The 14,807-nt window shown below is 34.5% G+C and overlaps 1 protein-coding gene across 1 annotated transcript in view; it reads left to right on the forward strand.

Annotated features, from left to right (window-relative positions):
* MDGA2 (MAM domain containing glycosylphosphatidylinositol anchor 2) overlaps positions 1-14,807 on the forward strand; it is a 788,050-nt gene that overhangs the window by 338,970 nt on the left and 434,273 nt on the right. The window contains exon 4 of the mRNA XM_055309044.1: positions 4,916-5,055. Coding sequence (XP_055165019.1) covers positions 4,916-5,055 — 140 coding nt within the window. The remainder of the gene's footprint in view (positions 1-4,915; positions 5,056-14,807) is intronic.

Here is a 14,807-nt window from a genome sequence, read left to right on the forward strand (position 1 = left end):
AACCTTCAATTCCTGTCTTACAAAACCTCTAAAGTATGTCTCTGCCCTCATTTCCATTCCCAGAGCTATGCAGTGTCTCTGCTATGTCTGGAGACATAATGGCAACTTGAGAGAGTGGCGCCAGTGTCAACATTCAGAGTAAGTTATAAACTACACGGACCACATTTTAATGTAGTTATTTCCTAAACACTGCAGGCAGTCTCTTACAGACGTGCCTTTGAACACACTGCTTCCTCCCTCTGGAATGCCCTTCCCCTTTGTTTCCAACCACATGTATCTTTCCAGTCCTATGTTACGTGTCATTGACTCCGAGAAACAAGTTAGAACCCTTCAGGCAGATTTAGGCATCTTCTGTTTTGTCCTCTTACACTACTCTTCACTTCATTCTGTTAAGTACATACCCCATTCAACTTCAATCAATCCTCCTCCTTCCTTCCTTCCTTCCTTCCTTCCTTCCTCCTTCCTTCCTTCCTCCTTTTTTCCTTCCTTAGAAATTGTATGGACCCAATAGGCTGTAAGCCCCTAAAAGGTACAGCTCAAAGCATTAATTTTTATAGCCCCACAACATAGCCTCAGGCCTTATCTATAGTTGTTCAGTAAATGTATGCTTGAAAGTCTGTGTATGAGAATGAAAGCCTACAAGTGCTCCTGGTTGTTGCCATTGGAGAATAATTTATTTATTTGTGTTCTTTCTCCGACAGAATACAGAGAGAATTTGGTTTAACTTTCGAAAGTATACTCTAACAAGATAAAAGAATATCTCTCTTTTGCCCTTTTAGGCTGACCTTTTGAACCCAAAGCCAATTTACTCGAATTAAGGGAGTTGATGTGATTAGTGTTAAGAAAGATTTTATGTAATGGGATTTGGTTTACTTCAAACAAATTTGGATGAATATGAGTCTCATGCAATATTTTAACATTTTAATTCATTGCTGACTCTATAGGGCAAAGGGGATCATAACCCTTAGTCCAATTGCAGGATGATGAATTGAGGCTTTTTTCAACAAAGCAGAGGATAAAAGATTACTTGCTTCAGTTATAGTACTGCAAATTGCATTTATATTTAGAGTAAGTAAATTCAGTATGCAATAGTTGATATGTTTCCTAAAATAGGATATTGGTGTCATTATAGTGATATTTACTAAAATATAAATTACAAATTAATTATTAAATTAAATTATTAAATATAAACGTAGTCTGTGCTCTGAATCATGTGATATGAAGCAGATGCCTAAAGGGGTGCTCATCCTGGCAATGATGTGCTTAATATACAGTTAGAGCATTAAGAAAAAGGAGAATCACTGGGCAGTACCTATCTCCGGAAGACAAGAAAAGAGAATCATTGCTAAATAATCCAAGAAAGTGTCAGGAGCATTGATCTAAATATCAGTCTGGGAACTCTAGATGGGAGAATATTGTGAGTAAAGGCTCTCATGTCTTATGTATAGTAATTGCTCAATAAATATATGTTTGGAAGTCTGTATATGAGATCAAAGGCTTGAAATCTCATTGCTTTTTACTTTCCCACTGATGTTGGGCTGATGTTACAGGAAAGTAGGTTTTGGGTTCTATAGTCAGTTTGAGGACCTTTACAGAGCACCTAGAGGCATTAGGCCTCTGGGAAGTGTCATAGAGAGACATCAGGAATCCTTAGGCAGGAAGAGGACATGACGAAAATAGGAATTAGAAAATATTTTGGCAGTTGTGAGATTTTGTGGGTTTGTCTGGGACTGGAGGCAGGATGATGAATTGAAACAATGTTACATTGGTTGTTTGCAGCAATTATGATATTTATATTGCTCATCTACTTACGGTGCTCGAATGACATCATAAACAGTTTCTCAGTCTTTTTTTTTTTTTCTCCTAGTCTATTGTATGTCTAGTTTAGGAGTTATTTAGAATCCTAATCTAACTATGTCAGACATTGTTTTAATAGCAAGAAGTAGTGCAAAAGAACAAAGGACCACTGGTTCTGCTCTCATTTAGGCCACAACTAACTACAGGCCTGTGAGCAGGTCACTTGATGTTCTCAATTTGGAAATAAGAGCGTTGACCTGGATGAGCTAAGACCTTTTCAGTTGAGTTTTCTGCACACCAAAGGAGTCTTTGGAAGTTTCCAAAATATTCACCTTATCATTGAGCAGCGAAAAGTACTCAGCACATACTTAAATGCATACTAGGAAAAATATATCTTCTACTCCTAAAATTTGGCAGAGTATTCCATCCTCCCATAAGAGAGATGGTAGGTTCATAATGATTACAATATATAGGCAATTGCCCTTCCAAGAATGTGTTAAAATACAGAAGAAAATAGCTGAAAATTAACCCTTCTAAATGAACACAATGTGCTTCCTGTATAATTTAAATGGTTTAAATAAAGCTACTTATTTGCATAATGATACTTTGGAAAGATGTATCTTAAAAATAACAATACTATTTATTGATTTGAAATTAAAACAAAGATAACATGTAAATTAATCTGGAAAAAATGTCATGATACTGTGTAATTAGAAGCATTAGTAAACATGTGCTATCACTTATGAAGCTAAATTTGGCATATTTCAAAGTAATGAATCTGTATTATCTATTTATATTTTGCAGATGTTTTGATTGTCATCAGTTTGTTAACCTCTATAATATGTATACAGTTTGTATGATAGATGTTTAAAAATAAGTAGCTCTCTAGTATTACTTATCTAAATTGAAGTTTAAATTTGATTACTGTAGGCAATGATTTATAGGAAACATTGTGTGAAATATATCAAAATGCTCAGGAAAACATTGCAGATAAGGATTTCTAAAGTCATAAAACTAAACAAATTATTAATGTCTAGACAGAGTCCAAAGACATGGTAAAAATTTATTTGATAAATAAGTTTTATAGACCAAACAAAACATTTGATTTGTTTGAGCATCATTTAATTTTTCAAACCAGTAAAATAATGCATAACATGAAGTTTAGTTACTTGAAAATATTAAAAGGAAAATTATATTTTACCCCTTGGAGTATTTTCTTTAGTCAACAAATACTTACAAGACTTAGAAAATTATTCCTAGGGATCCCTGGGTGGCGCAGCGGTTTGGTGCCTGCCTTTGGCCCAGGGCGTGATCCTGGAGACCCGGGATCGAATCCCACGTCGGGCTCCCGGTGCATGGAGCCTGCTTCTCCCTCTGCCTGTGTCTCTGCCTCTCTCTCTCTCTCTGTGACTATCATAAATAAATAAAAATTTAAAAAAAAAAAAAAAAGAAAATTATTCCTAGTATTCTGGTCTAAGCACTGGTATTGTTATCATTTTGGTGTTTGGCAAAAATGCAGATCCCTGGGTTTTTCTGTATATATAACATATTTCTGGCCATGCCACTGAAATCTGTATTTTAAGCAAGTTTCTGGGGAGCTTTATGTGCATACTGAATGTAAAAACTACTAAATCCTCCTCTTATTCTTCTTCTGGAAATTTTTCCATCATTTGATATGGAACATTGGAGAATGGGATCCTGAATTTGAAAGTTGAAGAACAGAACTCTGCTTGGATATCCAAGAAAATCTTGAAATACCCAGTTGTTTTATTATCTATAAATAGGATTTTCTGCACTTCAGTTTCTGCTTGAAATTGAGAAGGATAATAAAATCTGTTTTTTTCGGTTGTTAAGTGCTATGAGTGTTCTATACATTTGGCTACATAAAACAAAGCATTAGATATTGGAAACTTTCTTTTGTATTACTTACAGGATGCAGATTTTTCCAGTTTTCTCATAGCCTGGACTTTATATTCATTTTATTTCCTCCATAGAATCACCAAGTTTATCCAAATTCTGCAACATTCATGATCCTTTTAATGTTAAATAAAAAATTCCAAGTGTGTTCTCATTAATTTTTAAGCAACCATGGCCTCTGCTGACAAAAATGATGTTTAGGTTAAGATTGCTATAGGAAATTCTAGAGATTATTGTCCTTTACTTGTAGATATAACCTTTCTACTAGCCTTTAATTAAAATAATCCTTTCTTCTCCACTCCCAAATGTATTTTTTACAAACAAAATTGCTGAATTCACAAATGGGATGATACCCACTTTGAAGCTAATAACTGACAGTCATCTCTTGGGTGACAGGAAGCATATCTTATTATCTAATTGTTCCTCCTGACCAAAAGAGTTTTCATATAGTGGATTTCCAATGACATGTAAGTCACTGAATGCTCATCAAGTTTTATTGGCCTTTGTGGTATTAAAAAAGGAGAAAATTATACTTAGGAATTTAGACAACTTCATGAGAACTAAATCTCTCCAATCACAATTTTATACTTGGACATTAATGATTTATTGCCTTCTTCAGTGGCTTAATTCAATGATCATCTTTTGCTCATAGCAACACAGGAGCCTATAAATATTGAAAACTAAGTTGGCTTCAATTCCTACTATAACCAAATCTTCTCATTTGTTAGCTCTCTATTTGCATCATGAGACTTATTAAATGAATAGAAAACTGCCAATATCTTTCATTCAAATTCCTTTTTCCTTTCTAATAATCTTTTGAGTTTGCACTACCTAGATTTTGGACTGCATCCTTTACTGTATTAAATTTTGGGTTTCAGAAATAAAAGGACATGTCACATTTTAGCAGTCAGATTTTATCATGTAGTCTTATAATGATGATGATTTCCTAAGTTACCAGTTTTCTCCCACCATCCTCTTCCCCTTTGCCATTTTCAGATTGCACTGGTGACTGTTAGATAAATTTGAAGCTTTCTATACAGCAATATCTTTAATCCCGGGGGGTTGCTCAAAGTGTTAAGAGTGATAGATCTGACTGTGGTAAAGTCTAATAAGAATTGCTCTTACAACCTGGGTGATTCATGGAAGGACGATGGACTTATTTTTTTAATGTATCTTGTCTCTCTTCTTCCTGACTCGACAGCTCCCCCAACGGTTCGTATTGTGCATTCAGGCTTGGCCTGTAACATTGAGGAGGAGCGCTACTCGGAAAGGGTCTATACCATACGGGAAGGAGAAACCCTAGAACTGACCTGTCTGGTCACAGGACATCCACGTCCACAGGTGAGTCCCGAACCGTGTCATTAAGGAAAACTCTTTTTGACCTTTCTTGAAATCAGAAATGTATATTTTAGAAGATTTAGCTAATCGTGTGTGTGTGTGTGTGTGTGTGTGTGTGTGTGTGTGTGTGTGTGAGAGAGAGAGAGAGAGAGAGAGAGAGAGAGAGAGAGAAATTCAAGTGATTGTGTGTGCAATGCAGGATAAGGGTGGTGATATCTGAACATTCATGCTTTATCTACTCACTTGGATAAGATGAAGAAAGAAATTTTTGTTTTGGTATTGTGAGAAATTTGGGAGACACTTCTAAGGAAGCTGTTAAAAGACAACTACAAAAATATCTCAGTAAGATAACAATTCATATGGCAATGAGTTTATTTTAGAATGTGGAGCATGATTTCATGATGACATAATTGCAGCCGAGGAAGCATTTGTTCTGAAGAATGTGGTGCATGAGGTCACATGTACTTTCCTTACTCCTAGTCATTATATTCACAGAAAACTTTGAAAAATAAATGTTTGCAGGTGTATGCATTCAGGCTTTCAGAGTCATCTGCTACAGCTTTCATAAGCTACGTTAGTAGCAGGAACAGAAATTGAGACTTTCAAAGAGCACTAAAATGATAAATAATAAGCAAAGTAAAAGTTTGTAGGAGTGAAAGAAAGGGTTAGGCAGAAGGTAATATAGTTAGTCTGTGTATTCATGATGTAAAAATTTAATTCCGATGTAGTACAGAATATTCAGGAAATCTTAGTCATTAATTGGCAGTTCTTATTGTTATATATTTAACCTGAGTAGTTCAAAATACACACAGTTAATCAACACAAACACTATGATGGAAAAGAGGTCTCAATTGGTACAGAAATTACATATTTTAAATATTAGTGTTGTAGGAAGAAAAAAAATCCAGCTAACACCACTACATAGAAGAAAATAAAGAGCAATATAGAGATTTTATGAACTCATTATTTTAATCTTGTGTTTTGCTCTTACCACCCTTAACTCTGATACTCAAAGATGTTTGACCTTACCATTTTGACAGAGCAACAAATAAAAACAAACATCTGAACTTCACAGAATGAAGCAATAGATTGATAGATAAGACTATGACTACAACTAAAAGGGTAAAATATATCTAATAAAACTTTACACTGTTGGTAAAAAGTAATATTAAATAATATTAAAAATTAAAATTCACAGTGGCTGGGATTGCAAATTATACCATTTGCTTTTAACTAAAAATTGCTTAAAGAATAAAATTATTTTAACAAAATTGAGTTCTATAAAATTTGACCTATTATGATTAGATTATGTAGAAAAAAATGATTGTAAAGCTAAACATATAAGGACAGAAACAATACTTATTAAAATTTGATATAGATGAGTTGATATGTAAAGCATTTTTATTTTAACATTTATACAGGAAACAATGGAGTCCAGTGAAAATGATTTTACTTAAATTAAAAAAAGTGATAGCATTAAATCAAGAATATTATCTCAAAAAAATTTAGTGTTGTTAAGATTTTAAGATAATTTTTCAATTTATATACATAGAGCAAAAATTCCAAGATCAAAAAAGGATTGTCCAAACAAACCTAAATGAAGCCACAGACTGCCATATGAGAGGCAGTTTATGTCAAGAGAAAATCCATTAATGCTTCTGTTATTCCTGCACTGAATGTGCCAGATTCAGCATCTTCTAAACTACAAATTTTACTTTAAAATACCACTTCTTATCTATTTTAAAGGTTACCCCTGCTGTTTTGCTCTCCCTCATCTCCATCTTTATGTTCCCTTAATATTAGGAATTGCTTATTTTCTCCATACATTTTCTCTGTGATGATTCATTATCTGGAATGTAATCTCTGATGTCTGGCCAACTCAAAATAATTCTAAAACAAAAAAATAAGGACGCCTGGGTGGCTCAGCGATTAAGCGTCTGCCTTCAGCTCAGGGAGTGATCCCGATCCCAGGATCGAGTCCCACATTGGGCTTCCTGCATGGAGCCTGCTTCTCCCTCTGTGTCTCTGCCTCTCTGTGTGTCTCTCAGAAATAAATATTAATTAATTAATTAATTAATTAATTAAAATAAAACAAAGGAGTAGATTATTGCCCTATTTATTTTTTTCTAAGCAATTCCATTGCTGGAACCATTTCAGTGTGTTCTGATGCTAAGTAAAATTTATTTCAGTATTGTTATTTCTTCATTCCTAGAAGTAATTCAGGTATTTACAGGTGAATCAATTTCAGTTTATATTGCCTGTTTGAAAAATTAACTTGGCCTCTTCTTTGTCAACAAACTGTATAAAGAAATCTGACAGAACAGCTGGGCCTGGCATCCTGGCCAAACACTAAAGGGCATGCTGGTGGCAGCTGGTTCTGAGGATGGGTTTTCTTGGCTGATATCATGAAGCTGGAATGCCTTTCCTGCTGCCTTGTCTAACCTGAATTTGATCATAGTTGGGGATGCAGTGGGAGAGAGAAGCTCCTCACTGCACTCTTCAGGAGATTTCTCAGTTTGTTGCCTATTCCTGTGGCAACAATAATTAAAGGTCTCCACTTCTAGAAGGATTCAAAGGCAGCATTTTTTTTCTGGATTTAAAACATTTTTCTTCAGAAATACATCATCTGGCTATGTGTAATGGCCTGAAGATATTATTGTCTCCAAGGGAAATTAAATTAGAAGAAGTTACGATGCAGTGGTTCATAGTGTGGTGCACTGGAACCAGACTGCCTGGATATAAACCTGGAAGCACTGGGCCTACTAGTGTGACTATGGGAAAGGTCCCCAACCTCTCTGCTCTCTCTGCCTCAGTTTTCTTATCTATATAAAAGGTAATCATCATGCCTAGATCATAGACTCCTTTTGAGGGTTAAATGTCTATTGTAAGTATATAGGGACATGAATTTTGTATATACGTACATATACATATGTACTTAGCATGCAATGAGCATTGTATCGACACATAATAAAACATATGTTGGCATTTTATTATTTCTAAGCAATTTATACCTAGACCCTAAGGTTTAGAATAGAATGTGCAAATATGAAAATAAGTAGATTGAAAAAAAATGGTTCTTTTTTTTTTTTTTTTAAATTTTTTTATTTGTTTATGATAGTTACAGAGAGAGAGAGAGAGGCAGAGACACAGGCAGGGGGAGAAGCAGGCTCCATGCACCGGGAGCCCGACGTGGGATTCGATCCCGGGTCTCCAGGATCGCGCCCTGGGCCAAAGGCAGGCGCCATACCGCTGCGCCACCCAGGGATCCCTGAAAAAAAAATGGTTCTTAGCATTCCTGTAGTCTACTTTAAATTAGATGCATTTAAATAAATTTCAGCATTTTTCTATTGAATTAAAATACTGATTTTTAATACTCTTTAGAGCCTTTACATCTCTGTTAATTATCTTTTGTTTTAGCTTGCAAAGACTGCAACTATGTTCAGACTACTTCATTTAGTGAGGGTTTATTATAAAGATAGATGGAGAGATAAGAAAGAAAGGAGGTAAAGATTTGTTATTATACCTACCAACCTAATAGTACCTCTCCATGCCCATAATTTCAGGATTCAGTTACCCATTCTCTTTCTCATCCTTTGTTTCTTTTCCCCCCTCCCTTTCTCCCTCTACTTTCTTTCCTTCTCTTCTTCCTCAATATTACCACTTCAACACCGAATGAATTGTGAATATAATTCTCTTGTAAATTATTTAAGCAATGAGATATTTAACCTGAATGTTCCCCATTACTCTCCCACCCACCTCCCAGAGGTTAATATTAAATAGTTTGATGTAATGTCTTGTAGTCCTTGTTCAGTGCATTTCTATAAATATGATTATATATGATTATATTTTATTTTAATTTTTTAAATTAGATAATGAGGAGTATTATTCTGTGACTAGAATATTTGACTTGGCTATTTGTCCAAATCACCAAGTATGGATCCAGCCTACTGGTTCTCAATGTGTGATCCTTGGAGACAACTTGTTGGAAATAAAAGTCCTTATGCCCATCACATCAGGAACTCAAGTGTTTGGGCCAGCAATCTGTTGTCACAAGCCCTTCAGGTGATTCTAATGTACACTAAAATTTGAGATCCATTGACTTGGATAGTAGCATTATCCTCACAAGGGCTGAATTGTACTCTGTACGTGTGCAATAGGTATATGTAATTGCTGCTCTTTTGTTCAAAATTGAATTACTTACAGATTTTTACTATTACAAATAATAATTCAGTGAACACTTCTGGAATATGAATGTGTTTATGCACATCCTTATTATACATATGACAGCATCATTATAGATAGTTTTCTTCTTTAAAATAAAATTTAGCCAGGATCCCTAGGTGGCTCAGCCGTTTAGTGCCTGCCTTAGGCCCAGGGCCTGATCCTGGAGTCCCAGGATCTAATCCATATCGGGCTCCTTGCATGGAGCCTGCTTCTCCCTCTGCCTGTGTCTCTACTTCTCTCTCTCTCTCTCTGTGTCTCTCATGAAGAAATAAATAAAAATACTAAAAAAAAAATAAAATGAAATTTAGGGCATTCCGGGTGGCTCAGGGGTTTAGGCACTGCCTTCAGCCCAGGGTATGATCCTGGAGACCCCGAATTGAGTCCTAGGTCAGGCTCCCTTCATGGAGCCTGCTTCTCCCGGTTGGCTGCTTGACTTCTTGAGGAACTGTGGGAACTTTCTAGGTACTATAAAGATAAATTCAGTATCTGCAAAATACGTTCCAAATTTTATCTATGAGGATATATTTGTCTTTTAATATTGTTTATATTACTTTAACCAGAGATTTTGTTTTTAAAAGATGAATCATTTTGATTTTTCAACTTTAGTTTCTAAATTTTGTACCTACTTTAGTAGATCTCTTTCATATCCATGTATCTTACATTTTATGCTTTTTTCCAATAACAGTTTATATAGTTGCTATATACCTGATAATTTAATCATTAGGAAACATATTGTCCATAATATGAATATTAGTCTAGTGTTCTCTCTCCTTCTTCTTCCCTCTGTTCTGATCCTGACAGGGTAGTCAGCATTCCATTTTACAGCTTTAAGGTGCTGTTTTTATTCACTTTTTTAAAAAATCGAGGTATAATTGACCTATGACATTATACTAGTATCAGGTATACGATGTAATGATTTGGTATTTGTAAACATTGAGAAATGACCACAGTTAAGTCTAGTTAACATTGGTCCCCAAATGAGGTTATAATTTTTTTCTTGTGATGAGAACTTTTAAAAACATTTTAACATTATATAATGTTTAATGTTAAATATTAAACCATTTTTAAAAGTTCTTAAAAACTCTATTTTTATCATTTACAAAATTGTGTTGTTCTTTCATTCTAGTTATTCCTTCTTATACCATACCATGCTATTTTAATTTCTATAACTTTATTTTATATTTTGCTATATAGGAAAACAAGTCACTCCTTTGTTGTTGTTTTCAGTATTTCCTTGCTTGGCCTCAAATGTTTTTCTCTTCTCCTTGATGTTGAAAATGAGCTTTTCATACCCCACCACCCAAATAAATGTTGAAATTTTAATTACATTTCATTTTTCTTGCTATGAAACCATGTGGTAGAAAGTATGGAAAATTTTACAAAGAACTTTTCAGTAGGACACTGACTATTTCAGACTTCTCAAAAAGGAAGATAGTTTTATTATAATCAGTATAATATGAAGGTCTTTGAATTTGTTTTAATAACAAACATGGGTATGCATAGTTGGGAAGCTTTCTTTCTCTTTTTAAAAACAAAACAAAACAAAGAAGAAACCAAAAAAGCTCTACATTTATGTGTCTTGTATGTTGACTTTCTGGGTAAGATTTCATTTGAATATTATTTTTCATCACTAAAATATTTTTGAAAATGATTCTTTAAAAAGTAATTATGTATATCCAAAATGTTGACCTAAGAAGCATTAAAATTGTCTACTAGTTAGTTACATTTCATCTTTAAGGATTGTTAATTTTTTAGATTAAAAGTAATAAGGATAAGACCATTTCTCAATTTCAAAAAGGGGTAATATTCAGTCATTTGATTCATTTGATTGCTTTATATATATATATATATATATATATATATATATATATATATAATTCTTGACTATCAAGACTCTGCTGAGCTTTGGTGTTTTTATCCTTGTTAATTTTGTATGCATATTTTAAAGTGATAAACTTACCATAGTGACAATCTTAGCAAACCTTGGTAACAGGTTCTTTCATTCAAAACCATTTTTACCATCTGTGTGGTATACTTTGCAAATATTATGTACATGATGTTTCATGTTTCTGTATATTTTTTCTAATTCAGTCTGTTAAATTTCTTAAAATAATAGTAATGGATGCACATGAAATATTGATGTATTAGATTTTTTTATTTATGTCCAGTGAAATGGGCAGAATTTGAACTTGTTACCTAATCAGAAATCATCAAATATTACATTTATTCCTTCTCATGGTTTATGGAATTCAATACAATTTACTTTTTTCATCTATAATAAATCTATCTAGACTGGATCTATCTGCTACATCATGTAAGAGACTCTCCAACTAAAACAACTAATATTTTTTCAATAAATCTTCAGATAGGTTATAGGAAAGGCTTAAGGATTTATCATATTCAAAAATAATCACAAATTCCATTATCAGTAACCACCCACCTTCACAGTCTGTCCTACACATATACACACACCTCTTATTTTCTCCCGGCGATCTACATCTTCATCAAGTTTATGGTTACATGGTTACATGGTTACTCACCATAGCTCATTTAGGAGGAAGCACTTATAGTCTTTTTGATTGTTGAAGTCATACCTTCAAATAGTTTTGTTGACACTGATTTTTATACAGAATGTGGGAAACCTTTTTTGGTTCAACACTTTCTAAAACTGCTGATACTTTTTATTCCCAGTATATTTGCAGTAACCAATAATTTTTTTAAAAAAATTAATGAAAAAATTTAATGAAAATAGTCATTACATGAGGATTACATTGCAAATAGTCATTTTTGTTCCTTAAGACATCTGAGTCTGTTTACAGTTATTTCAGAATTCATCTTTTGTTTAATTCCATGGACAGTCTTTATGCATATAAGAAACATTTATCATACATTCCAGATGGTTACTAAAAAAATGTTAGTTAATATACTTAATGAAAGCTCGAGGAGAATGTTAGCATAGATTTATTATATGAGATTTGTTTTTAGAGTTCCCAAGGGATGCTCCTGTTACTATGAGAAATGCCCTGGTCAGATGAACACTGGAATCTTTGAGAAGCTCAGGGGTGACAGTCCATGGGAGACCAAGGTTGCAGTAGGGGATGCTGCCATAGAAGTAGGATCTCAAAAATTAACAGGATAGTAGGATTCTAAAGTGGCAGAGGTTGGGTGGTACACTTCACCAACAGACTCAATGTAGATATAAATAGTGTAATGAGCAGCAAGGTTGGAGTAGCAAGCAGATGCCTTTATCTACAGGGCTTTGTGATGAATGATAGATTATGGTAGCTTTAGGGGTAAAATAGGGGTAGCTGACTAGAGTGGTACTTGACTTATAAACAGACAAAAAGGAGATGAGGAGGTTGATATCTTCCAGTGTAATAAAAAAAAATCACAATCACTCATTCAGTTTCCAAATCTAAGTTAACTCACAGAGCCAACACTCATTGTTTTGAAAGAGAAGCCAGGTTTCTTTGAGGAAAGATCTACACATATCACTACAAGCTAACACCAAAAAGAGTATCTAAATACTTCCTTAAAGGGATTTGTGGCCATTTGTCATAGTAATTTACATTGGAGAAAGAGAAATATCAAGACTTCCTGAGGGCTTTTCAAAGTACAGAGATTGAGCTGGCACTGAAATCAATGGATTTGTAATACCCACATAGAGTAGAGGCTTCAGAAGCCAGATGATAAATGGAGTCCTGGCCCAGAGAAGTGCGTTTATGGTTATTTCTCAAGACTCCCAAATGCATAATTGGGAGGAACATATTTAACAGCTGGCAGGATCCCCACATTGATTACCTGATCTGTGGAGTAAGTCAGAGTCATTATGGTAGGAAGGACCCAGTGGAATCCTATAAAATTGCCCCTCCCAAACCAAAATATTCTGCATCTCAGAAGAAACTTCAGAGCATAGGTACTGCCATCCAAGCTTTGACAAGGAAGGAGCAGTAGTCTCTATCATATTCTGATTTCTTTCACTTATAAGGTACCTAAAGAGCCAGGCAGATTATGGCAGATGATGATGGACAATGGTAAAGAATCAAAACACTGCTGCTATGCCAGATGTCGTGTCTTCATTGGAGCAAATGAGCTGGTATGCAGCTAGTCATCTGACAAATAGATACTTTTCATTTCTCAACAAAAAGATTGTAAAGTTTGCTTTTATGTGGGACGGACAGCAATTCATATCTCTGCCCTGGGTCAAAATTAACTCTCTCACTCTATGTGGCGTTATAGTGCACAGGGAACTTCATTGTCTTGGTAATCTACAGAACATTATATTGACCACGTCATGTCATTTTGACCTAAAAAGGAAGTAACAAGTACTTTGGATGCCTTAGTAAGATTGAAACATGCCAGAGGGTGAGAAATAAAGCATCCCAGATTTTACTGATCTGTCAAATTGGTTGAGATTTTTGTAGTCCAATGATGCATGCTAGGATCATTCCATCTAAAGTTATAAAAAAGTTATTGCTTCTCACAGCCGTACCACTAAGAAAGAGGCACAGCATATGGTGGGCTTGTTTGGATTTTAGAGTCTCCATATATTACTTTTAAAGTTATCCAAAAAAGTGACTTGGAACAATATTTCCAAAAGTTACCAGTTTCAGAGCAAGATAGGGCTCTGCAGCAAGTCCAGGTTGTGGTGTAAACTGCCTTGCTGTTCAGACAATCCTACATTCTAGCAGATTTTGTTTTGGATGAGTATGTTTTGTGGATTCTTTAAGTCGTAAGAAGAGGTCACAGCTCACAACTTTAAATTCTGGAACAAGACTAAACTTTCTACAGCAGAGTATTAGTGCTCTTTGAAAAGCAGCTCTTCAGTCAGTAGGGAGTAGAATTCAATTGATATGTTCCTCCTTGGTCAGGCAGTTCTGTGACACATTCTACATGGCTCCTCAGAGGGTCATGGTAGAACAGAGCCCCAGTCACTTTCAGCAAAGACTAACACAACAACAGTTTGTTGTATGTTTTTTCTTCCTCCTCTGTGCCACTATTCACAATTCCAGAATTCTGTTTACTCTGTTTACCCAGAATTAATTGCAAAAATAAACTCTTTGTAATCACTTATCTCTGACTTTCTTTCCCCCCGGGGCAATTCTATAGACAATACCCATTTCCTGGACTCAAACCTAATGAGAAATGCATTACTATCTAACCCTAGATTCTTCTTTGCTGCTAACTTTATTTGCTTAATTGTGATTCAGAATCCAGAATTCTGAATTGTACTTTCCCTGAAGACTTGCAAAAGAAAGCCACAAGTCATTAGCAAAGGTAGGATGTTCAGTCAAATTTTACTTTTATTTCTTAAGACTTTAATTAATATAATTAGCATGGGTATAGACTATATCTTCATAATTTATTCTCCTAATCTTTAAAAAATATATATCTTTTACTTGAATTAAATCTAAGCAGTGAAAATTTGAAAGTCCCTGCATAAGGAATTTCATGTGATGAAATTCATGTGATTCATCATGTGATGAAATTCACATGATGTGAATGTGACTATAAATGCAGACTGAGGATTT

The sequence above is a fragment of the Nyctereutes procyonoides genome, unplaced genomic scaffold (assembly GCF_905146905.1).
Source record: "Nyctereutes procyonoides isolate TBG_1078 unplaced genomic scaffold, NYPRO_anot_genome, whole genome shotgun sequence".
In the NCBI taxonomy this organism is placed as follows: Eukaryota; Metazoa; Chordata; class Mammalia; order Carnivora; family Canidae; genus Nyctereutes; species Nyctereutes procyonoides.